General features: G+C 36.0%; 3 protein-coding genes across 3 annotated transcripts; all 3 read left to right on the forward strand.

Moving 5' to 3' along the window:
• Nucleotides 1–4,515: 4,515 nt before the first annotated feature.
• Nucleotides 4,516–5,468, forward strand: LOC131018192 (F-box protein At3g07870-like). Its single transcript, XM_057946916.1, has one exon. The coding sequence runs from the start codon at nucleotides 4,516–4,518 to the stop codon at nucleotides 5,290–5,292; it is 777 nt and encodes a 258-aa protein (XP_057802899.1). The 3' UTR covers nucleotides 5,293–5,468.
• Nucleotides 5,469–7,575: 2,107 nt separating this feature from the next.
• LOC131018193 (F-box/kelch-repeat protein At3g23880-like) lies at nucleotides 7,576–8,385 on the forward strand. The gene has a single exon (XM_057946917.1). It carries the CDS (start codon nucleotides 7,576–7,578, stop codon nucleotides 8,383–8,385), a length of 810 nt encoding a protein of 269 aa, XP_057802900.1.
• An 8,695-nt stretch (nucleotides 8,386–17,080) lies between these two features.
• Nucleotides 17,081–18,452, forward strand: LOC131017190 (disease resistance protein RPP13-like). Its single transcript, XM_057945926.1, has 2 exons — nucleotides 17,081–17,236; nucleotides 17,345–18,452. The coding sequence occupies exon 2, from the start codon at nucleotides 17,457–17,459 to the stop codon at nucleotides 18,105–18,107; it is 651 nt and encodes a 216-aa protein (XP_057801909.1). The 5' UTR covers nucleotides 17,081–17,236; nucleotides 17,345–17,456; the 3' UTR covers nucleotides 18,108–18,452.
• The last annotated feature ends 409 nt before the right edge of the window (nucleotides 18,453–18,861 follow it).

Raw genomic sequence — 18,861 nt, forward strand, 5'->3', positions numbered from 1 at the left:
ATATTTAACAATTAATAAGAGAGAACTTGGCTACTGTTGATAGGAATAGTATACTGTAGAAAAAATAGTGCCCCATGGTATTTTGGTAAAAAAAAAAATTCATTCGTGGGTTTTTTGCAAAAACAACAAAAAAATATGTGTTTTATCTTTATCTCCTTTGCAGATTTTCCTTTTTCACTTTTTACTTTCTATGTTTACTGTTTCGCAAGAAAAAGAGAGATTTCCTGTAGAATCTTTGCCCGGTGTAAGTGCAAAATCTGATCATAATCCAACAAAAAATCACACTAGACAAATCCATTACACCGACAAAACGAGGAGGTGAGTTTGATTTTTGCACCCTGCTTTTTATCATTAATTTTTTAAATAACCCTAGAATTTTTACAAAAAACAGAGCTCACCATAACACAATCGAATTAGAGTCTTGTGGCTGGGTTTCTTGCTTTGTTGTTTGCTTTGAGGGTGCCGATCGGGAACAGAGAGTCTTGCCTGAGTTTAGCTGATTTGTGGATCAGTTTCTTGTGTTGTTGTCTGCGTTGAGAGTATTGGCCGGTGTCGGCGTAGGCACTGGCATCAGCTTTAGCTGAGTTCTGGCTCAGTTTCTTGTGTCGTTGTCCGCATTGAGAGTACTGGCCAGTGTCGGCGTCGGCATCGGCATCAGCTTTAGCTGAGTTCTGGCTCAGTTTCTTCTGTCGTTGTCTGCGTTCAGAGTACTGGCCGGCGTCGGCATCGGCATCAGCATCGGCTTTCTTAGCTGTTCATAGTCGGGCCAAGGTGAGAAGAGTGGGTCGACGATGGGGAAGACAGTGAGGTCTGTGGAGAGTTGGCCCAATTCTCATTAATTCCCCAGCCCAAAATCTGCTACCCGGCCCATTCCCAAACCCTAGCCCACTATCCCATCAGATTTACTCCCCTCATCCTCACTTCCCCGCGCCACTCTGAAACCCTAAATCTCTCTCTCTCCCACACCCATCCGCCCCCATCTGCGCCGCTCCATCTTTTCCGCCGCCCGTCTCCTCGATTCCCACCTCCGACTTCAATGCTCCACCCCTATTTATCCCTGCTGCAAGTCTTTCAATCGAAGGAAGTATCACATACTGTTTAACTCAGAAGGCTCTGCTAGCTATTCCTTCTTGAAGTGTCGCCGGATTCCTGTTCGTGGTTTCCTGATTGGTGACTGTGGGTGTGAACTTTGCTCTGATTGAGTGCTTGTATCGCCGGAATCCTGACCATCGGACTCCTGTTTTGGTGATAAGCTGAGGGTGTGTGAGCCGCCGGAATCCTGACCATCGGATTCCTGATCTTGGTGGTTGTGCATGCGAGATCTGTGTGCCGAACTGATTCTCCATCTCCCCTTTGCCGTGAATCATTGAGCTGCCGGAAAAGCCTTGCCTACTGTGGGAAAATCTGAGCCAAAGTGTCCTAAAGGACACACTTTTCCCACCTCAAACCTTTTCTGTTCTTTCTTGTTTCCCCCTATTCTCTTTTCTTTCTTTTATTCTGTTTACTTGCTGTTTTTATGGTGTTCTGCAGGTACAAGAAGAAGGAGCAGAAGAACAAGAATAAGAAGAAGAAGGAGAAGGAGCAGAAGAAGAGGACGAAGAAGAAGAATACTTGAAAGAGGGAGCTTGGCACTTGAGTGTCGTGTGAAGGCGGCAGGACGGTCGGGAACCAAGAGGTGAACCTCCGGCTAGGCGAAGATACCCAACAAGGTCTATGAGAGAACAAGCTATTTTCTGGTTATTCATTGGAAATTAAGAAAAAAGAGGAAGAAGAATAAGAAGTGGGATTTGGGGTTGAGATATACTCTTTATTGCAAATGTGAAGTAAAGAGAGAGATGAAGGTGTGAGAGAGAGTAGAGAGACCGAAAGAGTTACAGGGTAGAGAGAGGAAATTGTGGGTGCAAGTGTGCATAAGAGAGAACGCATATGGAGTATATTAATTGTGTGGATTTTGACTAGGGCTCTATTTTTAATTGATAATAATAATGTATGGTTGGGCTTGCTCATGAGTGCACATGATGGTCATGAAATATGATTGGAGGAATGGGCCTAGAGTTTTAATTTAAACTTATTTTAATTGATTAATTGAATATAACTGATTTAATAATGTATGGTTGGACAAGCTTCAATGCATTTTTCTTTCAAATTAATTTGAATGTGGATTTATTTTTGTTGTGTCTTATTTGAAAATTAAAATTTAAATACAGTAAATAAGTAGGATTTTGATGAAACTTTTACATTCTTATTTTTTTCATGGGGACTAATTTTTATATTAGAATAGTATTAATATGATTTTTTTCTATGTATAATTTAAATATTCATTCTAATTTTTTTATCTAAATTATTCTCAGACACATGCTCGTTTATTGACATTCACTTCTTCAAGAGTAGTGAGTATTCTCTGACACTTGAGTAAGTCTCGACAACATGGATTTTCTCTCTTATGTCTTCAAATCCCAGTAAGTTAAAATGTATTAGTTTTTAGGTTCAATGTTAAAAAGTATAAACAACTTGAGCTTGCCTATGAAACATCGTTTTTTCCAACACACCCACATATTATGTACTAATGCACCATCATAAATATAGAACTGTAGTTCTTGAGAATTAAATGTATAGAACTATAGTTGATTCATCATCAACACACCCACTTATGATCTCCAACATTTTTTTTACTTTCTAATTTTGTGTTTTTTCTCCCTTTGTGTTTCTACTCCAAGAAAGCTATTCCGCCTCTCCAAATTCAACGGTGCGCTTTGTTTTGTTCCATTTTTTTTTTGTGATCTCTGTCTTCATGTGTTTTGGCTTTTTCATTGTATTTAAAAGTCATATCGCAATGTTTCTGTTGTAGTTATTATTTTGAAGTTTAGAGAATGGGGTTCATTATTCTAGGACTAGGAGCAGATTGGGTTATTGCTTTTAGCCTGTAGGTTTTTTAAGGATTTGTTACTTTTTGCTATACGGAATTATTATTTTCAATTTCTGGTTTTCGACGGGTCCCCTGGGGGTCCACTCGTGTTCGCTCCCATCAAATTTTTGTGTTGGAACACTTCCATCCATTTATTGCAGCTTCGGTGAGTCGCTGCCCTACTTTGATTTCATAATAGTATTTTTGAGTTTCATTTTCTTTTCACATTTTATATCACCAACTGAATAACTGACTTCTCGTGTGTCAGGATATTGACCGCATTTTTCAGATATTTTATTATGGCAAAAAGAAGACGTGTGCTTTCAACGGAAGGTTACTTACTATTGATTCTATGTCTCTGTGTGTGTGTGTGTTTTTTGTAACTCATTTGTATTACTTTCCAATTCTTTGTTGCTTTTATCTGTTTTGAAGCAAATTTAATATTATGTTTGTGTTCAGATGGCTCAGACGGCCCTGTGACAGCTTCAAGACGTTTATTTTTTAGTTTACCTCATCCGACTGTAACTGATTCTGTAACTGATATGACTATGCCAATTATCTTTGACCCTGAGTGTTCGCATGCTCTAACTACTGAGTCCAGAAGTTTGCGAGGTGCATAATATTTGTTGGATTGTGTCTGGATTTTGCACAATTTAATTTGACATTATGTGGGCTGGCTTGCTTAGCAAGTGATGTTGCTATTACTTTTTTTTATTGACTATGGTTCGTAATTTTCAACCAGGTGTCTTGGGTACAACCAGGTGTACCATACAGCTGGGTTGCACTCACACCTAGATCCTGACTCGCACCCTGACCCGAACCCACGTCCTAACCCAAATCGTATAAATGACCCTATTTTGGGTGCGGGTCAATCCGGTTGTACAGTGCACCAAGTTTTTGTGTAAATAACAGGCTTCCCCAATTATTATTGAAGTGGTCTCCTGTAAAATCGATTTTATGGTTAAACCGCTTTCACAATGATACTAATTCAACATACAAATGATACTTTAAAATTTTAAAGTATCATTTGTATATTGAATTAGTATTATTGTGAAGCCGGTTTCATCGTAAAATTAGTTTCACATGAGTTTTTGTGATTATAGTTCCTTCTCATTGCTCGAGGGTAATAATAACAACCGTGATATATTTATGTTCATGACATAAAATTGCAAAATGAGTGAAACTAAAACTGATCGAATGATAATGATTATAGTACACACAATCCGGTTATGATTTATAGTTTATCTTTTAGTTATAAATTATTATCTAATTAGAAATTTTATATGTTATATAATAAATATGAGTATTAAACTAGTAAAATATGGATTTACATTGAAATAATGGTTGACAATATCTAACCCTTGTGAAATAAAACTCTATTCCAATTATAACTCTGCAACCAAAACCCTTTATCTTAAATACCTCGAACCCTCGATCTCCCCCAAGAACTCACCGAAGAAATACTGTCAAGACTTGCGGTGAAATCTCTCCTGAGATTCAGGTGCGTTTCGAGGTCATGGCGCTCTTTGATTGACAGCAAACGATTCATCAAAACCCACCTCCAAAATGCATCTAGAAACACTGCTTTTTCCCATCACAGGCTCATTAATATGGAGTCCGTCCGTATAGTGGGGTGCTGTAATGGGCTGGTCTGCTGCTGCATTGATCTCAGGAGAGGCCGTTTCTTACTATGGAATCCTGCCACCAGAATCTCCATGGAATTACCACAATTGGAATTAGTGAATAGAGACCGGCCCTCGTCCATATCCGGATTCGGTTGGGATGAATCGAGCAGTGCATACAAGGTGTTTGTGGTTTTGCTTAGCAGTAGAAAGTTTATGGGTAGAGTTTATAGTTCAAACACAAATTCATGGAAAACAGTCGAGTTTTTTTATATCGGTTTGATACATAGTAAGGCGCATTTTGTGAGTGGAAAGCTTCATTGGCTTCACATTAAGAATACAGATGAGACGGATAATTATGAAATTGCTACATTTGATTTGAAGAAGGAGGAGTTTGGAGTGATGAAGCTTCCACGTGGCGCAAAATCAGTGCGCTTGGGCGTGAACGAGGGTCGCCTTACCATGATATTAGAAGAGAAGAGCACAGACTTTGATGTGTGGGTAATGAAGCAGGATTGTTGGGTGAAAGTGAGGGATGGTGTTGTTTATGAGCCTTGTGAAGTTCTTCCATCCGTAGCCCCATTTTACGCAGTCGACGAGGCGGAGATTCGGCAAGTTCATGGGTCGGATTTTAAGCTCTACGATCAAGCACGAGATGATGTGCATTTGCAGATGAAGAAAATTAGAGATTCCTTGCAAACGCATCTCTACATCGAAAGTTTAGTCTCTCCGGTCCCCGACAAGAATCTGTGCCGAGCGATTTGATTGCAGGTTACTCTCTTCATAAAAAGATAAATAAAATTCTATCAGAATAGTTTGAAGTAGTAGGCTTTGTAGGAAGAAAATATTCGAAAGAATCTTTAGTCTTTAATTTCTTATATATTTCATTGGGCAGTTTACTTTGGCAGCTGATACTTTTTTAGATTGATGAAGAAAAAGAATTCTTATGAGTGTATTTCATTTTAGTTCATATTAACCTCATTTATCCCAAGAAAAAAATTATGTCACGATTAAGATCGGAATTCGGTTAAGTAAGGCAATATCAACTAGCAATATTTGATAATTGTGCTCTAGTTCTATTTACTTTCTACGATATGGCGCATATAAAAGACTAGAAATTCATTCTGCACCGCATAGGACGTCGTGTTTCCTATAATTGCTCCGTGAATTATGGAAATGACACTATCATGTTATATAAATGACACTAGTTTGTTTTACAAATGACACTATCGTTTTATATAAATACCACTATTATCAAATTTTTTAAAAAAATACTATTATGTTCTACAAATGATACTATATGAAAATGACATTAATACTATTATAAAGAACACTTTCATGTTCTACAAAGAACACTAATAATACTGAAGTGCTTAACAAAAATGTCAGTTGCTTTAATCGACAACAGCTTTGTCGTCTCCAACCCTTTCACACTCTCGTTCAGACACAGAAGCATCCCAGCTGCCGGAAAACACGTTTCCATATGGACCATATCCTGTCGATCGAGGGACTAACGAGGGACAAGGGGCGAAGCCGACTGCTTAATTGGAGCTGCTGCTGCTCGTCGGTCAAGTAGAAGGGCTGGCGGCGATGGCGGTGGTACTGTAGCCTGCTGTCGCTCGACCGGGAGAGAGAGACACAGAAGGCAGCAATGCTGCTGTGGTCATGGCCGCCCATAACTTTTTAATGATTCAGCCGAAAGCAGGGGCAGAGACCGTAGAGTTTTAGTGATTTTTTTTTTAAGCGGGTTGTGGATATAAGAATCTGGGCATGGTACAACCCAGGTGTATGGTACACTCGAGTGTAGTAGGTCTAAGATTTTTTGCTCCAGATCCAAATTCGGAAATTATAGGAATAACCCAAATTCGGTCTAGATCCAACATGTCCATTTTTTATAAGGTCTAGATCCTAAAAAAAGGATGCGGAGGTACACTCGAGTGTAGTAGGTCTAAGATTTTTTGCTCCAGATCCAAATCCGGAAATTATAGGAATAACCCAGATCCGGTCCAAATTATTTAAGGCCATTATCTTAGGGCTATTTGCAAAACTAGGCCACTATTTTTCGGACTTGCAAAAATAGGCCAATTATTTTAGTTTTTGGCATTTTTAGGCCACATTTGAGCTCAATTCAGCATTTATAGGCCACTTTTTGGGGTCAAAATGTGGCCCAAAATAGCCTGATTGGGTACATATGTGACCTAAAAATACCAAAAACTAAAATAATAGGCTTATTTTTGTAAGTCCGAAAAATAGTGGCCTATTTTTACAAATTATAGCCCTAAGATAATGGCCTTAAATAATTTTAAACTCTCCATCTTTTATAAGGTCTAGATCCTAAAAAAAGGATCTGGATCCGCAGATCTGAACCGGGTTCAAAATCCATTGCCATCCCTAGGTTCACGTCCATCAAGAGGGAAATGTCTAAATATACAACTACAAATTCCAAACTAAAAAATAGAATTTAAATAGAAATAAATTGTAGAGTTTCGCAACAACATAAAACCTACCTTAATTACGGAATAACTAGTCCCAATAATGAATTACTAATAAAAAGAAACTGTGACCAATAATTAATTCAAAGTTAAATACTGAAAAAAATTAATGTTATTACAAAAATTAATTGAATATTAGTAAACCCTAATTAGTAATTAACAAACAAACCGAATCACTCTCTAATTCTGAAACCCTCGAAATAAATACAAAAACCAAAACCCTCGCCACTTCAAATACAAAAACCTAAATCCCTAAAAAATATATCGAAGCTTGCAGACTTGCGGTATGGAGATCAGAAAAAGTAGTCGAAAATCTCTCCATCTTCCTGAAGAAACCATTGAAGAAATACTATCCAGACTTGCGGTGAATTCACTTTTGAAGTTCAGGTGCGTTTCGAAATCATGGGGCTCTTTAATTGATAGCGAACGTTTCATCAAAACCCATCATCAAAATTCAATTAAAAACCCATCTTTCCCCCAACAAAGGCTCATTTTAAAGAACTATGTGTTTGATTATTTTAATGATTGGCCTGTGCAATGTTCTCTGCTGTCGGTTATGAGTGAGCCAGCAAATCCTACCTCTTTATCTCCTTTAGCTGCTCCAACGAATATTGGTACATTATTGATGCGATTTCTAATTGTGGGGTGCTATAATGGGCTGCTCTGCATTCTCGAAAAACCAAGTGAAATTCACTTGTGGAATCCATCCACAGGAATCTCCAAGAAACTGCCAGAAATTTCTAATGTCGGATCTGTTGGTGATTTTGGATTCGGTTGGGTTGAATCGAGTGGTGAGTACAAGGTGTTTGTGAGTGTGCTTGATAATTACCAGTTGAAGCGGGCCGGTAAACTTTATAGTTCAAAGACAAAATCATGGAAAACAATAGAGCACTGCAAGGATTTATGTACATATCGTTGCGAAGAGGGTGTGTTTGCAGGTGGGAAGCTTTACTGGACGAATTATAAAGGATATAAAGAAGTTATTATTTTCTTAGACTTGAAGAGTGAGGTGTTTGGAAGGACTGAGCTTCCCATTGATCAAGAGTATCGCGCTCAAAAGTTATTGGGTGTGCTTGGTGGTTGCCTTTGCGCGCTACATTTTAATCATTATTATTGTGGAACAGTCGTTCAAGTTTGGGTTATGAAGGAGTCTTGGGAGAAAGTGGTGACTCTTTCTCATCTTCTTGAGCTTCTTCAACCAGCACCATTGGTGGAGGGTCCAAACGGTGAGATTTTGGTAAATTGTGTATCCACTTTGTTGGTTTTTGATCGCCATGATAATGTGTTCCGTTGTCCCAAGGTTTGTTGCGATTACATATCAACTCATGTCTATGTTGAAAGTTTAGTCTCCCCAGAAGATTTATGAAAGATGGAAATAAAGTCTGGTATTGTAGCTTTTTTTTAGAATTGAAGCTTTTTTGCTTTCTCTCCACATATATATATATATATATATATATATATATATATATATATATATATATATATATGGGTGGGCTACCGTGAGAGCACATCTTAAAATAAGAAATAAGAGCAATTTTTAATGTATGAATTTTATGTAGAACACGTATGAATTCGCTGTATAAAAGTATGAATTGTGAAAAATAAATTTTTGCTACCTTTGGGAATCGAACTCAGGACCGTAAATCCATCACACAGGATTACGAATCAACCGTAGATCTGGATGATCTAAGGGCTGTAAATTATTCTTATTTTATATCTTAAGAAATGCTCTTATTTTAGCCATTCCCTATATATATATATATATATAGAGGTATATATATATATATATATATATATATATATATATATAGAGGGAGAGGTTCAAGAAAGAACCATAAATAAAAGAAGACCGGAGAACCATTTTCAGCCATTCGATCATCAAGATCTACGGTGGATGCATCATCTTGTTGGATGAATGCAGATCCTGGGTTCGAATCCTGAAGGGAGCATTTTTTTTTAATTTTTTTAGTGCATTAATTTAATTGAACAACTTCTTAAATTGAACAACTTCTTAAATTGGTGTATTAAAATGTAAAATCCTGAAATCGCGTCAAAAGTGGATTTTCGACAAAGTTTGTGTATTTAGGTGCAATTTTCCCTATAAATTACTCCCTCCGTCCATGAAAAAGAGTCTCATTTGGGACTCGGCACGGGTTTTAAGAAAGTTGTTAAAGTAGGTGTAAGTGGAGAGAGAAATAAATTTATAGGGGTAGTGTTAATATGACTTTTAAAGTCCCTAATTCTCAATTAACTTTTGATGACAATTCATAATTTAAATTTAATAAAATTATTGAACACTTAATTTTTGAAATTAATTCAATATACACTTCTAACATAATTTTAATTAAAAATTCAATTCAGAATTCCATTTTCATTACTGATTCAGCTTAATGATCGAATTCAATGTAATTTAAGATGGTAAATTAACTTGAATTCAACAACAAATTCAAACAAATCAAACAAATTCGATTTTGAAAATTCCAGCAACAATTTCGAACAAATTCACTTGAATCCAGCAACAAATTCAGCAATAAATTCAGAAAATTCAGCAACAATTTCGAGCAACAAATTCAGAAATTACAGCAACAATTTCGAACAAATTCACTTGAATCCAGCAACAAATTCAGAAAATTCAGCAACAATTTCGAGCAACAAATTCAGAAATTACAGCAACAATTTCGAACAAATTCAACAAATCAATTCGAGCAACAAATTTAAGAAATTACAGACCAAATCGAGGCGGCGCCTTAGGGTTTCGATCTCAGAGGGAGCGAGGCAACGGGATCAGTGAGGCAGTGCTTTCAGACGATGGGCTCGGCGATGGCTGTTCGGCCGGGAACGGAGAAGTGACTGGCCTCTGCAGCGGTGGCCTTCCGGTCGTGGCGCTCAGGGAAGCGGTGAGAGAGAGAGAGATGAAGCTAGGGGATTTAGGGTAGATTCTGGATTTTGGGGATTTAGGGCTGAGTGGTGAGAGAGAGAGGTGAAGCCAGGGGAGCGGCGCTCAGGCGCGGCTTCGCCGGAGAGGGAACCGCGGCGGCCGCAGCCCTCGCTGTTGTCACCTTCGCCGGCAGTAGATGAAGGCGGCGCGGCGTCTGGGTTCAAGGGTGCGTGAGAGTTTGAGAAGAGAGAGAGGGCGTGAGGCGAGAGGTGAGAGAAGGGAGGTGCACCGATGGTGGTGCCCGGAGAGCCGGCGACGCCGGTGAGGAAGGAGGGGGGCGCTGCATCTCTGTGTGTGTCGTGTGTGTTTTGTGAGTGTGTGCGTGGGTTTTAATTAGGTTTTAATTAAGGAATTAACTCAATTATTTTTAGTTATTGAGGTAGATGTATTAATGGCAAAGTAAAGTAAATATTGAAGTCTATGGAGGGTATAATGGTACAAAAAGTGAAACATGACTCTTTTTTGTGGACAAAAAAAAGAGGGGAAACAGGACTCTTTTTCGTGGACGGAGGGAGTATTATCTAATTAGAAATTTTATATTTTATATAATACATATGAGTATTAAACTAGTAAAATATGGATTTACATTGAAATAATGGTTGACAATATCTAACCCTTGTGAAATAGTAAAACTCTATTCCAATTATAACTCTGCAACCAAAACCCTTTATCTTAAATACCTCGAACCCTCGAAAGCCACTGCCGCCGCCAGCTATGGAGACCCCAAACACTCGCCGATATCTCCATCTCCCCCAAGAACTCACCGAAGAAATACTGTCAAGACTTGCGGTGAAATCTCTCCTGAGATTCAGGTGCGTTTCGAGGTCATGGCGCTCTTTGATTGACAGCAAACGATTCATCAAAACCCACCTCCAAAATGCATCTAGAAACACTGCTTTTTCCCATCACAGGCTCATTAATATGGGCCCGTCATTAATAGTGGGGTGCTGTAATGGGCTGGTCTGCTGCTGCATTGATCTCAGGAGAGGCCGTTTCTTATTAATTATGGAATCCTGCCACCAGAATCTCCATGGAATTGCCACAATTGGTATTAGAGAATAGAGCTCGTCCATATCCGGATTCGGTTGGGATGAATCGAGCGGTGCATACAAGGTGTTTGTGGTTTTGCTTAGCGGTAGAAAGTTTATGGGTAGAGTTTATAGTTCAAACACAAATTCATGGAAAACAGTCGAGTTTTTTGATATCGGTTTGATACATAGTAAGGCGCATTTTGTGAGTGGAAAGCTTCATTGGCTTCACATTAAGAATACAGATGAGACTGATAATTATGAAATTGCTACATTTGATTTGAAGAAGGAGGAGTTTGGAGTGATGAAGCTTCCACGTGGCGCAAAATCAGTGCGCTTGGGCGTGAACGAGGGTCGCCTTACCATGATATTAGAAAAGAAGAGAACATACTTTGATGTGTGGGTAATGAAGCAGGATTGTTGGGTGAAAGTGAGGGATGGTGTTGTTTATGAGCCTTGTGAAATTCTTCCATCCGTAGCCCCATTTTACGCAGTCGACGAGGCGGAGATTCGGAATAAAATGATAAATAAAATTCTATCAGAATAGTTTGAAGTAGTAGGCTTTGTAGGAAGAAAATATTCGAAAGAATCTTTAGTCTTTAATTTCTTATATATTTCATTGGGCAGTTTACTTTGGCAGCTGATACTTTTTTAGATTGATGAAGAAAAAGAATTCTTATGAGTGTATTTCTTTTTAAGTTCATATTAACCTCATTTATCCCAAGAAAAAAATTATGTCACGATTAAGATCGGAATTCGGTTAAGTAAGGCAATATCAACTAGCAATATTTGATAATTGTGCTCTAGTTCTATTTACTTTCTACGATATGGCGCATATATAAGACTAGAAATTCTGCACCGCATTGGACGCCGTGTTTCTATAATTGATCCGTGAATTATGGAAATGACACTATCATGTTACATAAATATTGATATTAATTTGTTTTACAAATGACACTATCGTTTTATATAAATAACACTATTATCAAATTTAAAAATGATTATCGCATACTCCCTCCGTCCACGATATCGTTTCCACTAGTTTGAAACTTATTTTTACACAATTTAAGCTGTTTAGAAGTTTATTTTGTCAGATAATTTGAAGGCCTTATAAACTATTTTAAAAAGGTTATAAGCTCAGTCAAACACCTCTTAATCTCGGAATAATGCCCCGTATATAATTAGTCTAGCCTTATAATACTTGGTATCCCTTTATAACAAAATCAAATCAATTTCGAACTAATTTAATCTTGAGCAATCTCAAGATCATTTAATCTTGATAATGAGATGTAGGTTTATATTTTTTGTTTCGGGTGGGGGGAGAAGGTTATGAATTTTAATCTCACTCTCACATTTTAAATTTGAACGCTCTATTAATAAACCTCACAAACTAGGATGTGACCATAACGAAAATGTGTGATGTTTAGTCACAAACCAATGGTAATCTAATTAATTAAGCACATAAGGACTCGCAAAGTATTCGTATACATGAATTAATTAATATATAGTCCTATACAAACAGTAAACATTTTCTTCAATTCCAAAAATCCAAACTTTGATTCAATAATAAAAAAAAAGTATATATATATTATCAGAATATTTATAATATTTGCAAAGCTAGCATCGGAATATGTACTTTTAATTATTTGAAAATCACCGCACTTTCTAAATCGAGATATGTACTCAAAAGAGCAACCTAGTTAGTACCCTCCTTAGCCTACAACTTTTTTTTTTTAATCAGAAAAAGATAATATTATAAGAAAAAGTGAAGGTACCAGAGGTACCGGAAGTTACAAAATGAGAAGAGAAATGCTTTTTGTCATCCAATCCTGAAAGCTAACTTCGCCCTCCAACAGGTCGAAGATTTTGCTCCAACTCCACAATCTAGCTTTAATACCTCCTAACATCTTATCCATCTCCCAATTCTTGCTCTCGAATCTACTTTCATTCCTCCCTTTCCAGATAAGCCACGTGGTACACGCCCAAAGTACCGAGAGGAACTTTGAACTGATCTTCCTCGTCCCAAGGTTTGAGAAGGCTTCAAAGTGTGCTTCTACATTGTCGGGTCGGACTGAGTCAACTCCCACCCATTTTTGGATTTCATTCCACACCATTTCTGTCTTCGGGCATCAGAGGAAAAGATGTTGAGCTGATTCTTCCTTCTGGCAACATGCATTACAAAAAACTTCCTCTTCTCCAAGTGGGATCCTCCGTTTAACCAAGTTGTCACAGGTAGGCAGTCGGTTTCTCAGGATTCTCCACATTGTGACTTTCACCTTTTGGGGAGCGCGAATCTCCCATGCTTTCGCATATCTCTCCTTGAGGCTTGCTGTTGTTGTCTCCTCCAATCGCATTTCCTTAATTATTTTATAAGCTGTCCTCGTTGTGAAAACTCCCTCTTTATCTGCAGTCCATTTCCATCTGTCGTCCACACCTGCACAAAGATTGACATTGGCAACAACAGCGGACAGATCATTCACCAACTGAACTTCTCTATAGAAAAGTTCTCTCCTCCACCTCCAATTCCACTCCCAAGAGTTCCCCAGCCAAGAACCTAAATCACTAATGAAAGCTTCCTTTTGAGAACAAAGGTTGTAAAGTCTAGGAAAAGAAAGTTTCAAAGGTTTGTTCCCCACCCACCTATGTTCCCAGAATTTTGTTCCCCCCATTCCCAACTTCTGATAGGGAAAAATAGACGGAAATCTTTTTATAGCCCACTTTTATAAAATATAAGTTTTATAATCACAATTTATAATTGATAAATTATAACCCAATACTCGTTAAACCATTTTTAAAATATTAACAGTTTTCGAAAATCACGATCATACTAGTATATGCATCAAATAAATTAGCAATGCAAATGAAATTAAAAAAAAAATACTAGTAAAAGGAATTGGGAAAAATTGGGGTAATGTTGTTAAATATTGTTATATACACATACTTTTATCAAATTTTAGTTTTGCACATGAAATAAAAGATCAACCTCCAAATACACATATTTTCAATTATTTTGATTTATCACACAATTGTTAATTTTCGGTGAATTTACACTATCATAACTAGTTGAAGTGACTTATTAACAATGACGGATCCACCATGAGGTGGTGGGGGTATAGTTGTATCCCCCAATTTCTTTTTTTAATAATATTATATAATCTATATTAAATATATTATTTAGTGTATTTTGTATCCCCAATAATCTAACCGTGAGAATAGCGAGTCCCTCTAATTCTCCATTCTTAAATTGTATTTGGGCTTGGACGGTTGGGCCCAATTTAATTTTTTAATTTCTTTAAATTGAGGACCCCAAATTGATTATTAAAGCGTGTGTTTATTTTGATGAAAAATGAGAAAAAAAATAATAGAATATTTTTTTATTATTTTCACATGTTTATTATGATGGAAAATTTTCTTCGGACAAGATGAAATATTTTCTCAGGCAGCCTCTTTTCAATCATTTTCTTTCCAATATTGGATAATATTATCCCAAGGTAGGGGTGCAAAAATATTTTTCAACATTTTCTCATCTTTTCATCTCTAATAAACATATAATAAAAAAAATAAGAAAATGATAATATTTTTTTTCACATTTGCTTATCCATTCTTTTCCAATAAAATTTTTACAACCAAAATAAAGGCACCCTAAGAAAAATGGCGGCTATAGAGTGTGAATAGTAGCATATATAGATTAACTAATAAAGATAAAAAGTAGTTAAACTTACAATTTTTTATCCTTCAAATTTTCAAGTATTGATTTATCAATTTGATATATTCATGAAAGATATGAGAAGAGATTATGAATTTTAAAATTTGGATAATATTAGTTCTCTTTATATGAAGTTTGTTGAGACAAAAAGACATACTATAACTCATCCACCGATGTTTTTGCTAATTAAGTTGGTGTTGATTTTTTCGGTTGCCGTTTCAAATGTAAAGAGAGTATTTTGTGAAAAGACTTATGTCAAGAATAAGTTGCACAATTGAAATGGAAAATCAAGTTTTAAATGATTGTTTGGTCACTTTTATTGAGAAAAATATGCTTCTATAAGTTTTCGATGATGAGATTGTCAAACGCTTTGAAGAAATGAAGACTTGTCGAAAAATAAACTACATATATAATATTTTCTTTTGTATCTTTGAACAATATTTTACGATATACTATTTTTAACATTAAAATATCTTTTATATTTATATTTATGAGATTATTTTTTCATATTCATAATTTAAAAATCTTGGAACTGCCACTGCATATTAAATTATCGTGGCTAGCTAAATGATATAGACATTCACCTATATTGTTTAATACATCGATCCTTCAAGCTATGTAAATATTTCAAACTCTTACCTCAACATTAATTTGGAGATAATTTATCAAAAATTAACAATTATGCGAAATATCAAAATAATTGGAAGTTTCCTTAAAATTGAAAGTCAGTGTATTTGAAATTATAATTTTGAGTTCATAAATCAGAATTTGGTGCTTTGTTTAATCAAGTTGGGAAGTTGCATCAATTTCACTCTCTATTCTTTGTCTGTTTCTCTCTCATATTCTCTCATATTACAATTATGCAGGACTTTGGATTGGGCCCTTATTCGAGCTGTTTAATGGAAGTTTGAGGTATTGATGAATGGGCCTTTCGATCCCTTTGTTGAATTTTTATATTTTTACCTTTTTATTTTTTGTGGTTGCACGTTTAAGAATTTTTATATTTTTTATTTTTCATATGTCACTATCATACCTTTAAATTTGTCGGCCACTGACTTAAATAATTAAGCTCAGTTCCCTATGCAGAATATGGTGACTTTAGTGGCATATTTAGTACGCATATGCTAAATATTTTGTTTAAAATAAAAAATACGTTTCTAGTTTTATTATAGGGTTAAGATGTAAATGTACCTTAAAGTAGACATTCCTACATCTTATAATTCTCCATACTCGATATTGGATCAAATAAGTCTTCGAAGTCCAACAAATTTAAGTAATTAAATTAGAATTTCCAAATATGGCGCTTCGATCAATTTGCAGTTGTTGTACAGATCTCCAACTCTGAATTTCAGTGGTGCCGGGCGAATCGACCCTGGTGATGGCTGTCTGCTTGGAGAGGGTGAAGAGGAAGAGGAGTGGAAGGGGACACATGGCCTTCTGCTATTGGACTTTTGAAAATGTGGGACCCACATTAGAAATAATAATAATAAAAATTATAGAACTAACGGACGGGTAACAATACTGTCTGCCATGTGAATTTAATTGTTTAAATTTGTGGACTTCAGAAGTTTATTTGATCCAATATCGAGTATGAGGGTATATGCTCTAGGGTGTCTATCTTAGGGGTACATTTGCACCTTGACCCTTTATTATAAGTACACATTGTAATTTTTTTAATCTATTTTGCAATTTTTTTAAAAAAATACAAAAATTCTAAAAAAAAATAAAAAATAGGTATAATGTGTAAAAAATAAAATAATCAAATACTATTTTTATTTTAAACACAAAAAATCAAATACGTAAATTTAATTGTGATTATCTGCCATATTATGATTAGATATGGCCAAACAACTTTTCCCTTTACTTTATAGGGAGTATATTTTTAACATTTTCTTGGGGCCAATTAGTGCAGCACCATGTGCATAAAGATGTGCCTTATCTCCGACATACACTTTTACACATCCATCACCAAAGCAAACAATAGTGTTTTATGTTTTGAACGATTCCAAATTATTTCTGGGTTAATAGTGTTTTATGTTCCGAATTTCCAGGTTCTTTATAAAAAATTTCGAACTTTTATTTTCTCTTAAAAAACTTTGAACTTTCAACGTTTTCCATAAAATGTCGGGACTCTTACCACTTGCATGATAATTTGAGACTTCTCTGGCGAAATGAGACATTTTTCGGTTACTAGATTTTGTATAACATGACATTTTATGGAATATGACGAAAGTTTGAAACATTATATATACAACACTGAAAATTCATGGTTTTTTAGAAGAAAACGAAAGTTCGAGATATTTTATTGAAAACGCTGAAAGTTCAGGGTTTTTTAGGAGAAAAAAAAAGTTCGGGACATAAAACACTATTAACCCTTTCCTATCCGGGAAAAGGGGAGGAACTCTACTCTGATCTTCTTCGGATTGAAGGGCTGAGATTGAGTCCATTTGATTGATATATAAGCTAATTCTTTGTAGTTAGTTGAAATAGTTTTTCATTATCAGTTTACAACACGAGGAGAGAGAGAGAAGAATTGGAGAGGAAAGTGAGATAGAGCTTGTGATTGCTTCTATGATTTCTGCCAATTATTCTCATTGTATTGTATTTGCACTTTGTTGATCTGTGAATAAAACGTTTCTTGAATTTCTTTCAGTTCTCATCAAGAGTGTTGTGAGCTGATTTGGTAGCTGGTTTTCTTCCTTCTCAACGTTGAGACTGCCAAGAATTGGGGGCTCTTCAAAAGATGTACAAGCTCGCCGAAGCGTATGTACCACCTCGACAGAATTGGGGATGAGATTGAGTCGATCCGAGCTAGGCTTGATGCCACTGACAAAAGCTGCGAGAGGTACGGGATCAAGGATCTCGGAGAGGCGGCCGAGTCGGCATCGAGATGGGAAGTTGAATTGCGGCGGCGGTTGTGTCCTTGGCAAAAGGACGAACACCTTGTGGGCGTTGAAGATGATGTGAAAAAGCTGCTGCAAGAATTGATTCTTTATGAGGAGAAGAAAGGGCTTTCCATTGCGGTGTTAGAGGGCATGGGTGGGATCGGGAAATCAACACTTGCCCGGGAAATATACAACCACCCCAAAGTCGTTGCTGGTCCATTCGACTGCCGTGGTTGGGTTGTGGTGTCGAGTGAATTTACACCACAAGAGACCATCAAGCAACTTATCTTCCAGCTGCAAATGTCTGAGGAAGATAAAAAAGAGCTGCTTGACGAAATCAAGAAACAGGAGGAGTCTATGAAGGATAAGCTGTTTGTCCAAGAGGAGCTGAAACAAATGCTTCATAAGCAATTGGAGGGCATATCATATTTCATAGTTCTCGATGATGTTTGGGAGAAGCAACATTTAGAATCTCTCATCACTGCTTTCCCAAATCAACAAGGTAAATCATCTACAATTTTCCTATACTAATTAGTTTTAGATCTTACTAGTGCGCAATCCGACGAAATTCAACGGGAATTTATTTTAAATTATTATTTAAATTATATGATACTCTCTCCATCTTCCAAAATTATGCATACCCTATTTTTAGACATTATCTCACATATAATTTTTACAATTTTATCCTTTTAACTTACACTATTTACTCATGAGTTAGTCTTGCATCAGCATATATATAATAGAGTTTGGTAATTAAAAACAAAATAGTGGTGTGGTGCAATGGCAATGAGTGTGACTTGTAAGCTTATCTCAAATTCTCAATGGTAAGGATTCGAACCCCTTAGTTTACATTTTCTTGTGTCTTTCTTTTTTCTCCTTTTTTCAATAATTTAGAAACATTACATTTCATTGTAACAATAGTTACTTTTTGTTACGACAACAATTACTTAGCCAAATAGTTAAGAATAAATGTATTAATGAGTGAAAATAATATTACTTTTCTTCACATCAATAACTACTTTTACTTACAAAAATATCTATTTGAGAAAATAACTAAAAGTACAAATTCTCATAAATAAAAGTAACAATTATCGTGAACAAATATAACAATTTAGAAACATTACATTACATCATATCAATAGTTACTTTTCCTTATGACAATGATTACTTGAATAATTATTTGATTTTTTTCTTTATTCTAGTATTTATTTCTAGGTTATTTAAAATAGTTATTATTATAATGAAAAATAATTATTAACATGAAGAAATGTCATGTTTATGAAAC

Source organism: Salvia miltiorrhiza, chromosome 3, assembly GCF_028751815.1.
Source record: "Salvia miltiorrhiza cultivar Shanhuang (shh) chromosome 3, IMPLAD_Smil_shh, whole genome shotgun sequence".
Classification (NCBI taxonomy): Eukaryota; Viridiplantae; Streptophyta; class Magnoliopsida; order Lamiales; family Lamiaceae; genus Salvia; species Salvia miltiorrhiza.

Excerpts from the sequence above, each read along its gene's own strand:
- LOC131018192 (XM_057946916.1), top strand. The coding sequence starts at position 4,516 with ATGGAGTCCGTCCGTATAGTGGGGTGCTGTAATGGGCTGGTCTGCTGC.
- LOC131018193 (XM_057946917.1), top strand. The coding sequence starts at position 7,576 with ATGAGTGAGCCAGCAAATCCTACCTCTTTATCTCCTTTAGCTGCTCCA.
- LOC131017190 (XM_057945926.1), top strand. The coding sequence starts at position 17,457 with ATGTACCACCTCGACAGAATTGGGGATGAGATTGAGTCGATCCGAGCT.